The sequence below is a fragment of the Leucoraja erinacea genome, chromosome 2, assembly GCF_028641065.1.
Source record: "Leucoraja erinacea ecotype New England chromosome 2, Leri_hhj_1, whole genome shotgun sequence".
Classification (NCBI taxonomy): domain Eukaryota; kingdom Metazoa; phylum Chordata; class Chondrichthyes; order Rajiformes; family Rajidae; genus Leucoraja; species Leucoraja erinaceus.
The window spans coordinates 99,994,515-100,009,524 of NC_073378.1; the positions used below are offsets into that span (position 1 = coordinate 99,994,515).

Consider the following 15,010-nt stretch of genomic DNA (forward strand, 5'->3'; position numbering starts at 1 on the left):
ATGACTTCTGAAAACTTAAATTTCAAAACTTTTTTTTTCATCCTGTGAAGCTGTTGGAGCAATAATGAGCACCATTATTCCACAATGCATACAAGGTGGACCCACCTTAGGCTAATAAAGCAAGTTTCATGATTCAACAACGTTTAGCAGATGGAAGAACTGCAGGAGACACTGGATACATGTTTAATACGATTAAATGCAAATAAGGCCTGATAAGGAGTGGGCCTATGGTTTGTGGTGGAGCTATTGTGGCAATATGCACTCAGCTAGTTATGTCTCCGGCAGTGAGCTGGGGTTTTGCTAGTAGTTGGTGAGAAAAAGAAAAAGAAAAAAAAACTGTGGTAGAAAGCTTGAGGGAACTTACTCAGCGAACTCAGAGACAATCCAAACATTGCTGCTATCCTTCTGAAACAATGTCCTATCACCCATGCTATGCAAATTCTCAAGAGGTCTATTGCTTTTACTGAAAATTGTAGTCAAAAGAGTTTGCAAGCTTCTTGCTGTAGGCAGATCAGAGCTGATTGTTCGCGTCTCCCTTTGATCTCTCGATTATATGAGCAGGTAATCAGCTTGATCATTTATTGTATAATATGCGGTATAAAATGAAGGTAAGATTGGCAACTGAGCAAACAAATATGTTATGCATACATAACGTGTAGGAAGGAACTACAGATGCTGGTTTAAACCGAAGATAGACACAAAAAGCTGGACAGGCAGCATCTCGGGAGAGAAGGAATGGGTGATGTTTTGGGTCAAGACCAGAAAGATCACCCAGTCCTTCTCTCCAGAGATGTTACCTGGCCCGCTGAGTTACTCCATCTTTGGTATACATACATAATTGTGCTTGGCTTTAAGATCAATTCAGTTATCTTCCAGCAATTCTAGTTCCAGACCTGACAATGATAATATTTTGTTTAACATAGAACATAGAACAGCACAGTAGCAGGCCCTTCAGATCTAATGCATGTTTTGAATAGTTCCTATTTTTATTTCTAGAATCTGCAGTTTGTGGAATATATTAAAAATCAAACATCTTGTACTTCCCAGGACCCACCCCCAATCAAATGTATTTGGTACTTAAATTTGTGTTTTTCTTTGTTAGATATTTGTATTAATAGGCATGACTTTATTGAGCTATGGCATGTTAGCAAACTAGTATTTCTGGCTATTCATTCTTCAGATGGTTGACACAATATTACAATAAATTAAACCGAAATAGCTTATTGTGTAGCGGATTAGTAGACTGAACTGAGAATATAATTCAATAGAATCTAGGTTCATACACCACTCTTCATATAAATGTTAGGGTTAAAATGCAACCTTAGGCCACAGCAGTATAGTTAGGGACAAATCAGGCAGATAACCAGTCTTTATCCAGGATAGAAATGTCCTGGCTTAAAAAAGGGTTAAGAAACAAAGTTCAATGGGGATCTATGAGACAAAGTTCCTTATACACAGAGAGTGGTAGTTTTCTGGACTGTACTGCCAAGGGAGGCAACAGAAGCAAATGACGGCAATGTTTAAGAGGCATTCAATTAGAGACATGAAGAGAAAGGTAATAAAAGGACATAGATTATGAGTGGGCAAATGGGATTAGTTTAATATGGCATCATGATCAGCACAGTCAACACAGGGAAAGGGACAGTTCTTGTGATGCACTAGGCAGATACATGTACACACCAAAGGTAGACACAAAATGCTGGAGTAACTCAGTGGGTGAGGCAGCATTCTGAAGGAGGGTCTTGACCCGAAACATCACCTACTCCTTTTCTCTAGAGATGTTGCCTGATCCGCTGAATTACCCCAGCATTTTGTGTCTATCTCCTCTGGTGCCCAGTTCTTTGTTCTATTTTCAAAAAGTGCTGGGCTATGGATTGCAATTAATTACTTCAGACTGAACATATATCAACTCAATTCAGATTTCTATACCTCTGAAACTCAAGAGTGTCAGCTAAGTCTGAGTTTTGAAGAGCAACAACACATTTAAGTTGATTAATTTTAGTATTTTTTTATTTGCAATTTTCATCCACCAAGACACGTAATAAAACATAAATTCAATGGAACTTCTCAATTCTCAGCAACATCGAGCTTGGTCCAAATAAAATGGCACTCAACTAGACTCAAAGCATTTTCTCCATCAGAATCGGGGGTAATTTCCATGGGAGATAGGTCTGGTGGTTGCCCTGAGCAACTTCTCCAAACACAGACTTAGTGAACGGTACTACAAAGTGTAAATGAAACTAATAAGAATTACATTTTGTATATCTAGCCAGCTACTTTCTGCTGATAAAAGGTTTATCTACTGACAAGCCAAAGGCTCCAAGGAAAGATTCCTGTTTATTTTGCATAAAACCTTCAACTTTGATAAGATAATGCATACGTTATTGCATCATGCTTTTTGGACGTAGTCTAGTTTTAACTAAACCATTTTGCAGCACATAATCATATGCTTACACACAGCAACTGTATTAACATCTCCAAATATATAATTAAAATGGATATATGACAGTATTTTCAAGAGTACTATTGCGAGCTTGAGATTTGACTGAGGATTTAAAGATTATTCATGTTTTCAACTTGTGACATAGCATTATTTATTTTTTTAATGGTAAATCTAATTGCTTGTAAGTATTCTTTATCTAGTCTGAATGATATCTGCCTGCACCATGCTACATTTATGTCCACCATTTTAGAGTCTGTGCCTATCTAAACGCCATTTCTAAAATGCTGCTGTTTAATCTGCCTGCCCCCTGTAACAACTATCTATCTGGTTTATCACTGTCCAGTACTGTCTTGAAGATCTTCAGCACCTCTCTACATTCCAGTTATCAGCCCGCACATTCAAAAATCTGCCTTTCTTGTATCTGTAAAGCCTGCCCTGTAAACATTTCAGCCTTAAAATGTTGCTGTGGTACTTCTAAAATGTATAAAACTATTGTGGTGACCCTATCTATCCTCTTAACTTTAGCTCTACAGCCACAGGCCTATTGCCCACTCAAATGTTTTTCCTGTACAGATTCCCACTATCTATAGTTTGGAGGATCATTTAAAAATGCTTTCTAAAATGAAACCTGAGAAAACATTTTAATGTGGCCAATCGACTCTCAGTATAGGTGATTTCCCCTATTATTAGGCCAGGTATTAAATCAACTCTCCCCCACAGGCTATCTAAAACCTAGCCTGGATTTACTATTAGTCTACTCTGGTAACATTTTACCAGAAAGCGGCAAAATGATGGTCAACTGTATCCCATCGTGACACAAATTTGGAGTGCAATTGTAACTCAAGGGGTGAAATCAAGTGGGAATAATTCCATCAAGCCTAGTGACTATTTCTCATCTGTTTCAAATGCTTCCCTCGCCACATGAATCAATGAAAATATTCCGCACACATTGTGATTGTGACTAAGAGAAACTATGTCTCAAGTCAACCATTGCATATGACTCTGGTAGGGTCTGTTGATTCACTGGAAGCTTCAAACAGAATTCCGCACGCAAGAGAACATTAATCCAATTAAAGATAGTGAACAAATATTAACCTCTGGTAAGATTTCCACTCAGAAATAGTTATTCCCGTTAACATTTTACTAAAAATTTGTAAGTTAAAACGCTGGATGGAAATTTTAATGTGGCTTGTCTCAGTACTGTTTCCTTGTCTCCTGAGATTTGTTCTTTATGCTCTACGCCTCAAGTGTATTGCCCCTTCTGCAAATGTTTTTCCCAGTACAGCTGCTATCTGATTTTTACTTCCACTTGTCCTCAAGCTAAATCTATGATGACCCCAAGTTTGTATTTTCATTAGAGGCCAATGTGGTCTATTCAGAATAGTTACATATTATGCTGAGATGGCAATTGTCACTTTGATTTTCTGTGGGATCAACTAATCAAAATCAACTTCCCCGTGTGGTAAGTTGTTTGTGTTGTTTCTAGGCTTCATTTATGTGTCTCAAGCTTTTGCACGGGAACATAACACTGAAAATTCAATAGCTCAGCATATGTGTTTATGCACAGTCGACTGTGGTGTAAAATCAGCCACAGGATGCAATTGTCAGTTCATTGCATTGTGATTTGTGACGTCTTGGAGAATGCTGCATCAAGATGGAAGGTGCTGGGTGCACAGTGGTAAGTCTAGGGACTAGTCTGCTCTGGTCTTCACGACTGATACGATCTTGGCCTCAACACCACCTTCTACCCAGCCCTTTAATCCTTGACTCTTAAACAAACTTCCTGAAGTATCAGCTCCGGGTTCTGCTGGGAACATGGACAAAAGGCTTCTTGAGTGCATGTTCAAGAAGCAGACCACAGCCATGCTGTTATTAGGTAGTCTACCACCATGAGGATGTGCTTTTAGTTTTTGTGGATGACTGAGCATAAGAAGGCAAATGATATGAAGGACTGGCATCAAAGCACACAAAGAGAAGCTATGCAATGTTTCAGCGTGAATCAATGAATCAATGAATCAATCACCAAGCTCTTTGTTTGAGTTTTTGCTTAACAGTAGACTGAATAAAGTGAAGGTTGAAGGTAGAAGTTAAGTTATGCCATATAATTTCTTCTTAACTTACCGCTCCCAGATCTATGATGAAACAGTCTCCTTTATTAAAACTGTCCCAGCTGAGATGAACTTCTGTTGCTCTCACAACCCTCCTGCCTTTAAGGTGCAGCAATCTCTTTGCAGAGAGGTTGTTAGTAATAACATGTGTAAATCCTGAAGCCACACCACCAGCCTAAGATAACAAAGGAAACAAACAAACATAAGTGTGTCGTGTCAGAGAATTTTCTAACATAAAAATAAAGTCAAACATTAGTCTCCAAACAAATCATTCAACATAACATGCAGGTATTTGTAAAAATGAATTTCACATTTCGCTCTGAAAGCCGACATTCTTTCACCTCATTATTACTCAGGGAGATGAACTGATTCTATTCAATATTGAGAGCAATTTCGAAATGTAGAAAATCAAGTGAAAAAGGAGATAGGAGATAGACACAAAATGCTGGAGTAACTCAGCGGGACAGGCAGCATCTCTGGAGAAAAGGAATGGGTGACATTTCGGGGCGAGACCCTTCTTCAGACGAGCACAAGAATAGAAGATCATGTGTGATATTGAAAGGTAGGACAGGCTCGAATCCAACTCCTGACAAACTGTATGACAGGATTATTTCCTGTCACACCTTCTTTATACTGTAGTTATATTAACATCAGTAGATCCTTCCTGAAAACCTATGAAAGTGTTGTTCATTAATTCATTCACGAATATCCGAAGCCTCACACTCGGCGCTTGCTGCCTTTGAGAATGGCCGAAGTGCGGGTAAGATGATCAATCATCTTTTCATGGACTGTACGTTTGCCAAGAAGTTCTGGACATGGTCCTTATTGAGCTTCATCTCAAACAGCTATGTAACAGGGAACTCTGTGATCCATGGGCAGTTATTAGGGACGTGCTCTGAGACAAACATCAACTGCTGCTGGAAGGTCATCAACTTGGTGATAGTGTGCCCAAAGCATGCTTGTCTTGGCTTTTCAGAGATTTAATTGGCATTTGGGAGACTTATGGATAGGCATATGGATATGCAGGGAATGGTGGGATCTTGATTATGTGCAGGCAGAGAAGAGTTGGGTTTGGTGTCATGTTTGACACAGACATAGGGCAAAAGGCCTGTCCTTGTGTATACAGTTTTATGTTCTATGTTTTATGTTCCTGGCAAGCACCTTATGCATTTCTATCGGCTGTGGCTGGTGGTGGTGGTGGGGCTATCGACTGAAGCTCAGTGCAGGCACTGACAATATGTTGGGAGGAAGGACATAATCTAGGGTTATGTCATCACTGGAAACAGTGGGGCTAGGCCCTGTGTAACTGCCTCTTGAATACTTCATTGATGTATTAGGGAGGAAACATCAGTTGCAAAGGAATGTATTGATTTGATGATACAATCAATGCAGGGATAACACTGTACCAACTGTATTTCTTGTATGTATTAGGAATGAAATATATTATTGAAATAAAAAATGTGGAATACTCACTTATCAATCGCTCAAAATGAAGCAGATACATGTTTAAAGATGCTGGGAATGAGGGGCATTGAGTATACAATTCACAAAGATGTGATGCAGCTTTATGGGGCATTATTTGGGTTACACTTGGAGTATTGAGCGTAGTTCTAGTCATCCCGTTACAGGAAGGTTGTGGAAGCTTTGGAAATGTTACAGAGGTGGTTTACCAGAATTATGCCTTATTAAGGGATATTAGGTACAGGGACAGGTTGGACAAATTTGAATGTATTTTCTCTGGCATGCTTGAGGTTGTAGGGAGACCTGATAAACATAGAAAATAGGTGCAGGAGGAGGCCATTCGGCCATTCGAGCCAGCACCGTAATATATCACCACCGTATATTTTATATTCTGACAGAAGTATATAAAATAGAGTGGACAGTCAGGTTGGAAATATCAATACTAAAGATATTGCTTTAAAGTGAGAAGTGTAAAATGTAAAGGAAAAGTGTGAGGCAAGTTTTTCCACACAGAGGGTGGTGAGTACCTGGAATGTGCTGCCAGGGATGGTGCTGGAGACAGATACAGTAGTGTTATTTAAGATACTTTTGGATAGGCACATGGATATGCCAGGATTGGAAGGAAATGGATTATGAGCAGGCAGATAAGAGTTGATCTTGGCATTATGTTATGCACAGACATTGTGGGCTGAATTGCTGGTTCCTGTGTTGCACTGTTTTTATGATCCAGGTTTCATTTCCTGTCCCTTCTGTGGCACCAAATTACCCACTGTAAACTGCAATAGGATTGTTAGGATATACCAGTACAAATGTAAAACAATAACCTCAATAAACCTAAATCATCGTTATGCATTGTAGACACTGTACTGTAAACACTGTAAACTAATGCTCTGTCTCATGAATAGGTTATTGATCTAATGGTTTATTTTATTATGGAGTTAAGTTTCTTTGACTTATGCTAGGATCCATCAAGACAAGAAATGGTTTTTTTGTAACAAATCCGACTAATGGTCTTATAATGAGGTGATGAAGTGTCTCGACCCGAAACATCACCCATCCCTTTTAACCGAGATGAGAAGAACTTTTTTCACACAGAGAGTGGTGAATCTCTGGAACTCTCTGCCACAGAGGGTAGTTGAGGCCAGTTCATTGGCTATATTTAAGAGGGAGTTAGATGTGGCCCTTCTGGCTAAGGGGATCAGGGGGTATGGAGAGAAGGCAGGTACGGGATACTGAGTTGGATGATCAGCCATAATCATATTGAATGGCGGTGCAGGCTCGAAGGGCCGAATGGCCTACTCCTGCACCTAATTTCTATGTTTCTATCCAGAGATGCTGCCCTACCCGCTGAATTACTCCAGCTTATTGTACCTACCTATGGAGTAAACCAGCAGCTGCAGTTCCTTCTTAAGTTAATATTGAGAGCCTTTGGGTAGGAATTTTGTGAGTATCTCGCCTATGAGTAGCAAAAACTTGGCCTTCCCTTGTGGCCATAATGTTTACATTCATTTCATTTTCTGGTGAATGGTGACACTTAATACTGACAGAGATGCCCTTGATTGTCACATAAAAGTGGTTGTGCCTTCTTTTGTTAAAGCTTGCCTGAAACCTGCGTTCAAATGTTACTGCCCATATTTCAATTCAAAATTCCAGACTTGTTAACAGAGAGAAGGGAAACGATCAAGCAATGTGGTATAGTTTGATATGGAATGTTTCCTCAAAGAGCCCCTATGAAATGATCCAGCAGTCAATTTGAGGAGCTTCCAATGATCACAGTCTATATTTTGAGATGACTATAGTACTAAAGGAAAAAGTGGTCAAAGTTAAGGGGCTGTCCCACTGTGGCGACCTAATTGGCGAGCTTAGAAGAGTTTAGGAAAGTTTGAAAAAGTGTCATGTTGAAGACCTCCTTCGACTATGTTGAAGACTAGCTTCGACTAGCTTTAGAAAAATTAGACACCGAATAGTGGAGAGTGAAGACGACCTCCTTCGACCTCCCATTGACTATGTTGAAGACCATCTACGACTACCTTCGACTACCCTCCATTACCTATGAATAACATGCTGACCTACTACGACCTACTTCGACTAAAACTACGAGTAAAAAATATGTCGATTTTTTTCCATGGCAACCTTTTTTTACTCGCGGGCATTTTTCAACATGTTGAAAAATACGCTGCAACCTAGCTGAGGCCTCGAGTACGCGGTGACTACTTTCGAGCACGAAGGAGAGTTACAAAGACCTCCTAGGACCTCATGTCAACCATGCTGCGAGTACGAGTCAAGGGCAAACACTTCTAAACTTGCCAATTAGGTTGCCACAGTGGGACAGCCCCTTAAAGCTTCCAATTTCAGGAAAAACTGTAGAATTTAAAGATTTACAAAAACAATACCAGGTTAAATTATGATATAATGTTATGTAAATTTATTCACCTGAGTTTAGAAGTTTAAGGAGTAATCTGGTCAAAGTATTTAAACTTACAAAAAAAGCCAAAACAAAGCATTTCCCCTCATAGGAGACTCTGAAGCAAGGAAGGATAATTTTACCTTGCGTATTTGAGTAAAATTCAAGAATATTTATTTACACAAAATGTCTGCTCCAACATCTGTAGATGCTGAACCAATCAACATTTATAATAATACAATCAAAACTTTTTTTTTTTCGGTGAGGAGACGAAAAAACAAGAAATAATGCCATGTAAGTGGGGTTAATATTGAGAACAGAGGTGATCTGAAATTGCAGAAGAGACTTTGGGCCTAAATGGCGTTAGTCTTTCTGATGATTTCATCATTGCTCTCTCCACTAGTCACAAAAAAGACTGCAGGTTGGACATGGTCATGCCTCGCTCCAGTCATTCCAAACATATAGAATAAAGCATTTTAGAATTTGAAAAATTTTAATTTCTTACTCAAAAATATTTAAGGGCTCATGGTATTATTCCTTTCATAACATAGCTGCTTCTGTGTATTGCATTTCTTCATTATTTTGTCCAAAAAAGAAACTAAAGGCGACATTTTTAAGATAATTAAAAATATATAATTTGCCAAACTCCTGATAATTTAACAAAAAAGTTGTGACTTTTGCATCTGCATTGCTTAGTCACACAACTACTCACTAAATGAGCTAACCATAATGGAAATAATAATTGCAGTCTTATTTCCTGCCACTATCAGTAGTAAATATATTTACCACTGATAAAGCAACATTGGTCAGCAGTGTGCTCGCTCCACCGTCTTCGAATGTTTCACGGCATGGTTGATGTGGTTATCACCTTTTCTTTTCAAAATAAAAATGTATACCTTTGAAATACATTAGAAAACAATGACATCAACAAGCTTCAAAATGCAGCCCTGCAAAAAACAACAGGGTTGTTGTGGTGGGAGATTTTAACTTCCCAATATTGACTGGGACCACCGTAGTGGGACTCAGATGAACATATCTTGGGAGGTGCATCCAAAAGTAATATTGAGCAATATGCAGGTAGGCCATACTAGAACAACATACTAGGTCCATACTAGAACAACAACAGAACTGAACAGTGGAAGAAATCAGTGGGTCAAGCAGCATCTGTGGAGCCAAAAGAATTCAGTTGAAATCAAGACTCTACATCAGGATTCAGAGAGAAAAATAAAGTTTGCCTATATATATATATATATATATATATATATATATATATCAGTAACGAGTTGGGATGGAGACTAATAGGTGATAGATTGAACCAGAGGATGGTGGGCAGTGAGACAACGGGTTGTAGGTGATATTTGTAACAAGATGGCAAGAGTATAAAGAATAGATGCAACCGGATGGTGGAGGAGGGTGTGGGACAGAGGTATATGATAGTGGAGTCAACTGAAATAGATATGGTGAACTAATGAAACAAACAGCAGGGAGGGGATGGGAGGGAAGAACAAAGGGCCAAGAAAATAAGGTGGGCAGGTAAGGTGTGTGTGTGTGTGTGTGTGTGTGTAGGCGGGGGGGGGGGGGGGGGGGGGGGGGGGGGGGGGGGGGTTGGTGAGGGGAGAGCACTGGGAATGCGAGTTACCCCAAATTAGTCAATTCAATGCTTATACCACTGAGTCGTTGCCAACATAGTCGTTGTCTCTGTACTGTACACTGACAATGACAATTAAATTGAATCTGAATCTGAATCTGAATCTGAATCTGAATCTGAATCTGAGATATGGGCAACTCAAACGGAATAGGAGATGTTGTTTACCAGTTTAATTTGGGCTCTCTGTTGCAATGCATACAGGTCAATTGTGGGAGTGGGAAGGAGAATTAAAATGACATGAATGCACTACTGGAATCAAAAACTCAAGATGGCCTTTGTGAACAGTGTGCAGGTGTTCTGCAAAATGGTTGCCTAATCTACACTTCATTGCATCATTGCAGAAGAGGCCTCATTTGAGCACCAGATGCAGAAGACCTGGTTGGAAGAATAGCAGATAAATCTCTGCTTCACATGGAAGGACTTTTAGGGCTTTTGATGGTTCATATCTCCTTTAGTTTAGATTAGAGATACAGCAATGGAAATGAAAAGGCCAGAGATGAAAATGAGACAAAAGGTGTCAGAAAAGGAGGAGTTAAATGCAAATCCAGAGGGATACAAGTGGAAGTGGACGGGGATAACGGAAAAGGAGGTAGGGGTAGTGGGAGAAATAGGGGTGCACAGGAAAGAGAGGGGGGAGAAAGGGAGGGGGGTGTTACCTAAAATTGGAGAATTCATGTTCAGGGTTGTAAGCTACCCGAGCGGCATATGACACGCTGTACCTCCCGTTTGTACGTGGCTTCAGTCTGGCAATGGACGAGGCCCAGGACAGAAAGGTTGGTATGGGAATAGGATGGGGAGTTAAAATGGTTAACAAATGGGAGATCCAGCAGGTGCTGGCAGACCGTAAGTGTTCAACAAAATAGTCGCCCTGTCTGGATTTCAACTCACTAATGTAAACTATTTCTGCATATCTCTAACAAATGGAGGTTCTGTTATTGCCCTATGATTTTATTTACAGCAGATGCCCATGTCTAAGTATTTGAGATTTGCCAGATATTGCAGGTCTACTTCCATGAGTGCCTCAGAGGTGGAGCATAGTAAAAGAACCAACAGCAAACACTTTTCAGGAAGTATTGGAGTTCAGCTTTGGCACATACTTGCACAGGAATCCCAAACTGCTGACAATCACATGAAGTGCTGCCTTCATTTCACAGCTAAATACTTGCCTATTCCTTATTACAACAAAATCTACTGCACAAAGGTAACATTTATACTCGGGCTCTGTGTGGCAAAAATGCAAAAGGACGAATGTGCTCATTATTTTTTATTAAAATTGGAACTGCATCAAACACATAATTGTCAATTTAATTTCTAAAAACAAATGGATTTAGGTTAGGTTGGAAGTTAAAATTTAAAGAGATCTGAAGTCCCGTAAACCCACTCATGAGCGTCAGGTAAGTGGGATTGGAGTGTGGAAGCCAATTTTCATTGAGGAACCATCACCATTACTGCCAGCATGGTGGCACAGCGGTAGAGTTGCTGCCTTACAGCGCTTGCAGCGCCAGAGACCCGGGTTCGATTCTGACTACAGGTGCTGTCTGTAGGGAGTTTGTACATTCTCACCATGACTAGTGTGGTTTTCTCCAAGATCTTCAGTTTCCTCCCACACTCCAAAGACGTACAGGCTTGTAGGTTAATTGGCTTACTATAAATGTAAATTTCCCTAGTGTATGTAGGATAGTGTTAGTGTGCGGGGATCGCTGATCGGTAAATTTCAATGAGATCCCCCTCATCCTTCTAAACTCCAGTGAGTAGAGGCCCAGCACTGTCAAACATGCATGATATGTTAACCCAATCATTCCTGAGGTTCATTCTCATAACCCTCCACTGGACCCTATTCAATGCCAGCACATCCTTCCTCAGATAGGGGGCCCAAAATTGCTCACAATACTCCAAATGCAGTCTGACCAGTGGCATATAAAGCCTCAGCATTACATCCCTGTTGTGTAGGAAGGAACTGCAGATGCTGGTTTACACCTGTCTGAAGAAGGGTCTCGACCCAAAATATCACCAATTCCTTCTTTCCAGAGATGCTGTCTGTCCCGCTGAGTTACTCCAGCATTATGTGTCTATCTTACATCAATTGTTTTTATATTCCAAAAAGTGTCTGGTGAATATTATTTTCACCCAAAGGAATTTGCAACACACTATGAGTATTTGATGGAACAGTACTCTTACAATATTTAAGAGGTAGCTGGGCAAGTATTTGAGTTGTCAATGCAAAGAAGACTACCAACCAAGAGCTAGAAAATGGGATTAGTGTAGATGGGTAATTGATGTTCAGCGTAAACATGCTGGACTAAAAGGCCTGTCTCTGTGCTTCAACTCTGTGAAATCAATTATCGTTAGGAATACAGTTCACAAGGCTGAGCAGAGACCATCTAGAGAACAGGACATTAATACATTATTAACCCTTAGTCATCCAAATAAGGACAATTGATTAAATCTGAGCTTCAGGCTGTATTTCTAAAAAAGTTAGATGAGTTTCTTTTGGATATTCTTGCAGGATTTTAAAGCTGATCTGCTTTAAATGATGAAAGCACATTTAATCTAACGACTGAATATCAAAGAGAATTAAAACAAAATGTCAATACCATATATGGGTGTGGCAATAAGGTGATGGCTGGATCAGGCTTGGTTGTGATGACCTACGTTGCATGTGATCGGGTACTGCAGCAAGTAGTGCTGTTGTATCATAGCTCCAGTGGCCTAGATTCAAACATGACCACAGGTGCTGTCTGTGTGGAGTTTGCTCATTCTTCCTGGGTGCCTGATTTGCTTCCACGTTTCAAACACCTGTAGGTTGGTAGTTGGGTTATCGGAGACCCAGAATGGAATTACGGCCAAGTTAAAGGGAATTTTGAACACATGGTGAACTCGGCATGGGGGGGGGGGCCACCATGATGGGAGGGGGGGGGGGGGGGGGGGGGGGGGGGGGGGGGGGGGGGGGGGGGGGGGGAGGTGGAAGAGAACAAAGGAGGATATGGCACGGATACAGTGTATACTTTGTAGCGTTGTCAGTGCCCTTATGTGGTGACTATTTGCATACCTTGAGTACGCACGCAACGAGTTTCACTGTGACTTGTCATGTGTGACAATAAAGTATTGATTCATTCACTCATGTTCCAGAGGTACTGAGCGTATGGAATTGACAAGATTGACAAGATTATCAATTCCTAAACCAAAATAAATTAAATTAAATCATTAGGCCAATGGTCTCCAAAGTATTATGAAAATATTTCAAATATTCAGTCAATTTTCAATCTTCTGGAGATACAAGGAACTGCAGGTGCTGGAATCTTGAGCAAAATATAAATTGCTGGGGTAACTCAACATCTGTGGAAGGAATGGACAGGGAACGTTTCCTGTTGGGTCCCTCCTTATAACTGTTGACTCAATATTCTGTCAGACTCATGAAGTATGGCAGCATGTAGAAAAGAAAAATAAATAGAACCGAGAATGGAAACTAAAACGTTATCTAGTTATGACGACTTTGCCATTAAACCGACAGTTGTGTGGTCGAGCATCAATGGTTATCACTAATTTACCATTCGCTGCATGTTCAGAAGAGCGAGTACACAACTTCCAAAGAGAAGATTGTGCAAAGTTGGCACAAGCAGAACTCGAAATAAAAAAAAATATTTGACAGTTTTAGAAGGAGAGGGGCCGATTTATTAAACACTGCGCTTTTTACCTGGTATTTAAGTCCGCCCTTGAAATAACTGACAAAAGTGTTGGATTCGTAGTCTTGAAGCTCTCGGTACTGGACCGGTCTCCCTGCCAGATAGTCATCCATCTGCACAGTGAAGATCGCAGCAGCGCTGCTTTCATCCTGGGAGCATTCCTTTCCTGGAGGGGAAAACATCAGTTTGGCATTATAATCAACCCAAGGCTGGAATAAAGTGCAACATCAGAAACGATTGTAACAGTCTTACCTAACCAAAAATGCAGATTGTAAGTGAAGTTGTTCTTTATCGCCGTGGTGTGCATCACCAGGTAAGCGTCCCCTACATAGAAACTGCCGTGCAAACTTTTAGGGACAGGCGCCAGCTCCAAGCGCTCCACTCTCCAGATCTGGATCCCCGGCTCCTTCCCTGCCTTGTCAAACTCTTTGTGGTACAGCACCATCTTCGTCTTTCTGAACTGTCCGAGAGAGTTGCCGGCAGCGACCGAGCTCTATTTGTTGGCAAATAAACTTTGGCTGTTGTGCGGAGGCGAACACGCAGTGTGATCTGCGAGTTGCTGGGAGAGCGGGGAGGCGTGCCGGTGCCTGTCAAGTCCGGAACTGAAACTGGCTCGGCAATAACGTAGCCGCAGAGAACCATCCGATAGCTAGCGTGCCAACTTCTGGGTTACAATTCGAAATGCATTTTAAAATCTAGTTAGAGATTTGCACTTTTTAAATGTTTCATTTTAATTTCCGACTCGCTGGTGCCAGTTGCTATCTGTACTTTATTCTCAATCTTATGTGCTCTAATTGTGTTTGTGTACTCTGTGATGCTCTATCTCAGACTTTCTGACAATCCTAACATATCACTTTTATTATTCTAACAACCTCAAGAAGCTCTAAAAGATTTGTGAAACGCTAATTTCCTTTTATAATACCATGGTGGCTCTGCTCAATCCTATTATATTCTAAGTACCCTGCCTTCACTTCTTGAATAATCAATATTAGTAATTTTCCTCACCGCATATGCACAGCGAATTGGTCTATGGTTCCCAGTTTTCTCTTTTCCTCCATTCTAAATGAGTAGGGTATCATTTGCTGGCTTCTGTGGAAACCATTCTAGAATCCATGGAATTCTGAAAATAATAACATGTTCATGTTTATTGCCAATACATTAAGACATTAGGGAGCAAGCATTTGATTCAGGGATTTTATTTACTTTCGGATCCACTGACTTCTTCAATATTTTATTCAGTTAACTTGTTTATCTCCTTTTTCA

At 40.4% G+C, this 15,010-nt stretch overlaps 1 protein-coding gene across 1 annotated transcript in view; it reads right to left on the reverse strand.

The window, feature by feature from the left end:
- scin (scinderin) overlaps positions 1-14,338 on the reverse strand; it is a 103,098-nt gene extending 88,760 nt beyond the window's left edge. The window contains exons 1-3 of the mRNA XM_055661960.1: positions 14,000-14,338; positions 13,759-13,913; positions 4,565-4,726 (exon numbers count right to left, since the gene is read on the reverse strand). Of these exons, the coding sequence (XP_055517935.1) occupies positions 4,565-4,726; positions 13,759-13,913; positions 14,000-14,192 (510 nt within the window). The 5' untranslated portion in view covers positions 14,193-14,338. The remainder of the gene's footprint in view (positions 1-4,564; positions 4,727-13,758; positions 13,914-13,999) is intronic.
- Positions 14,339-15,010: the final 672 nt, after the last annotated feature.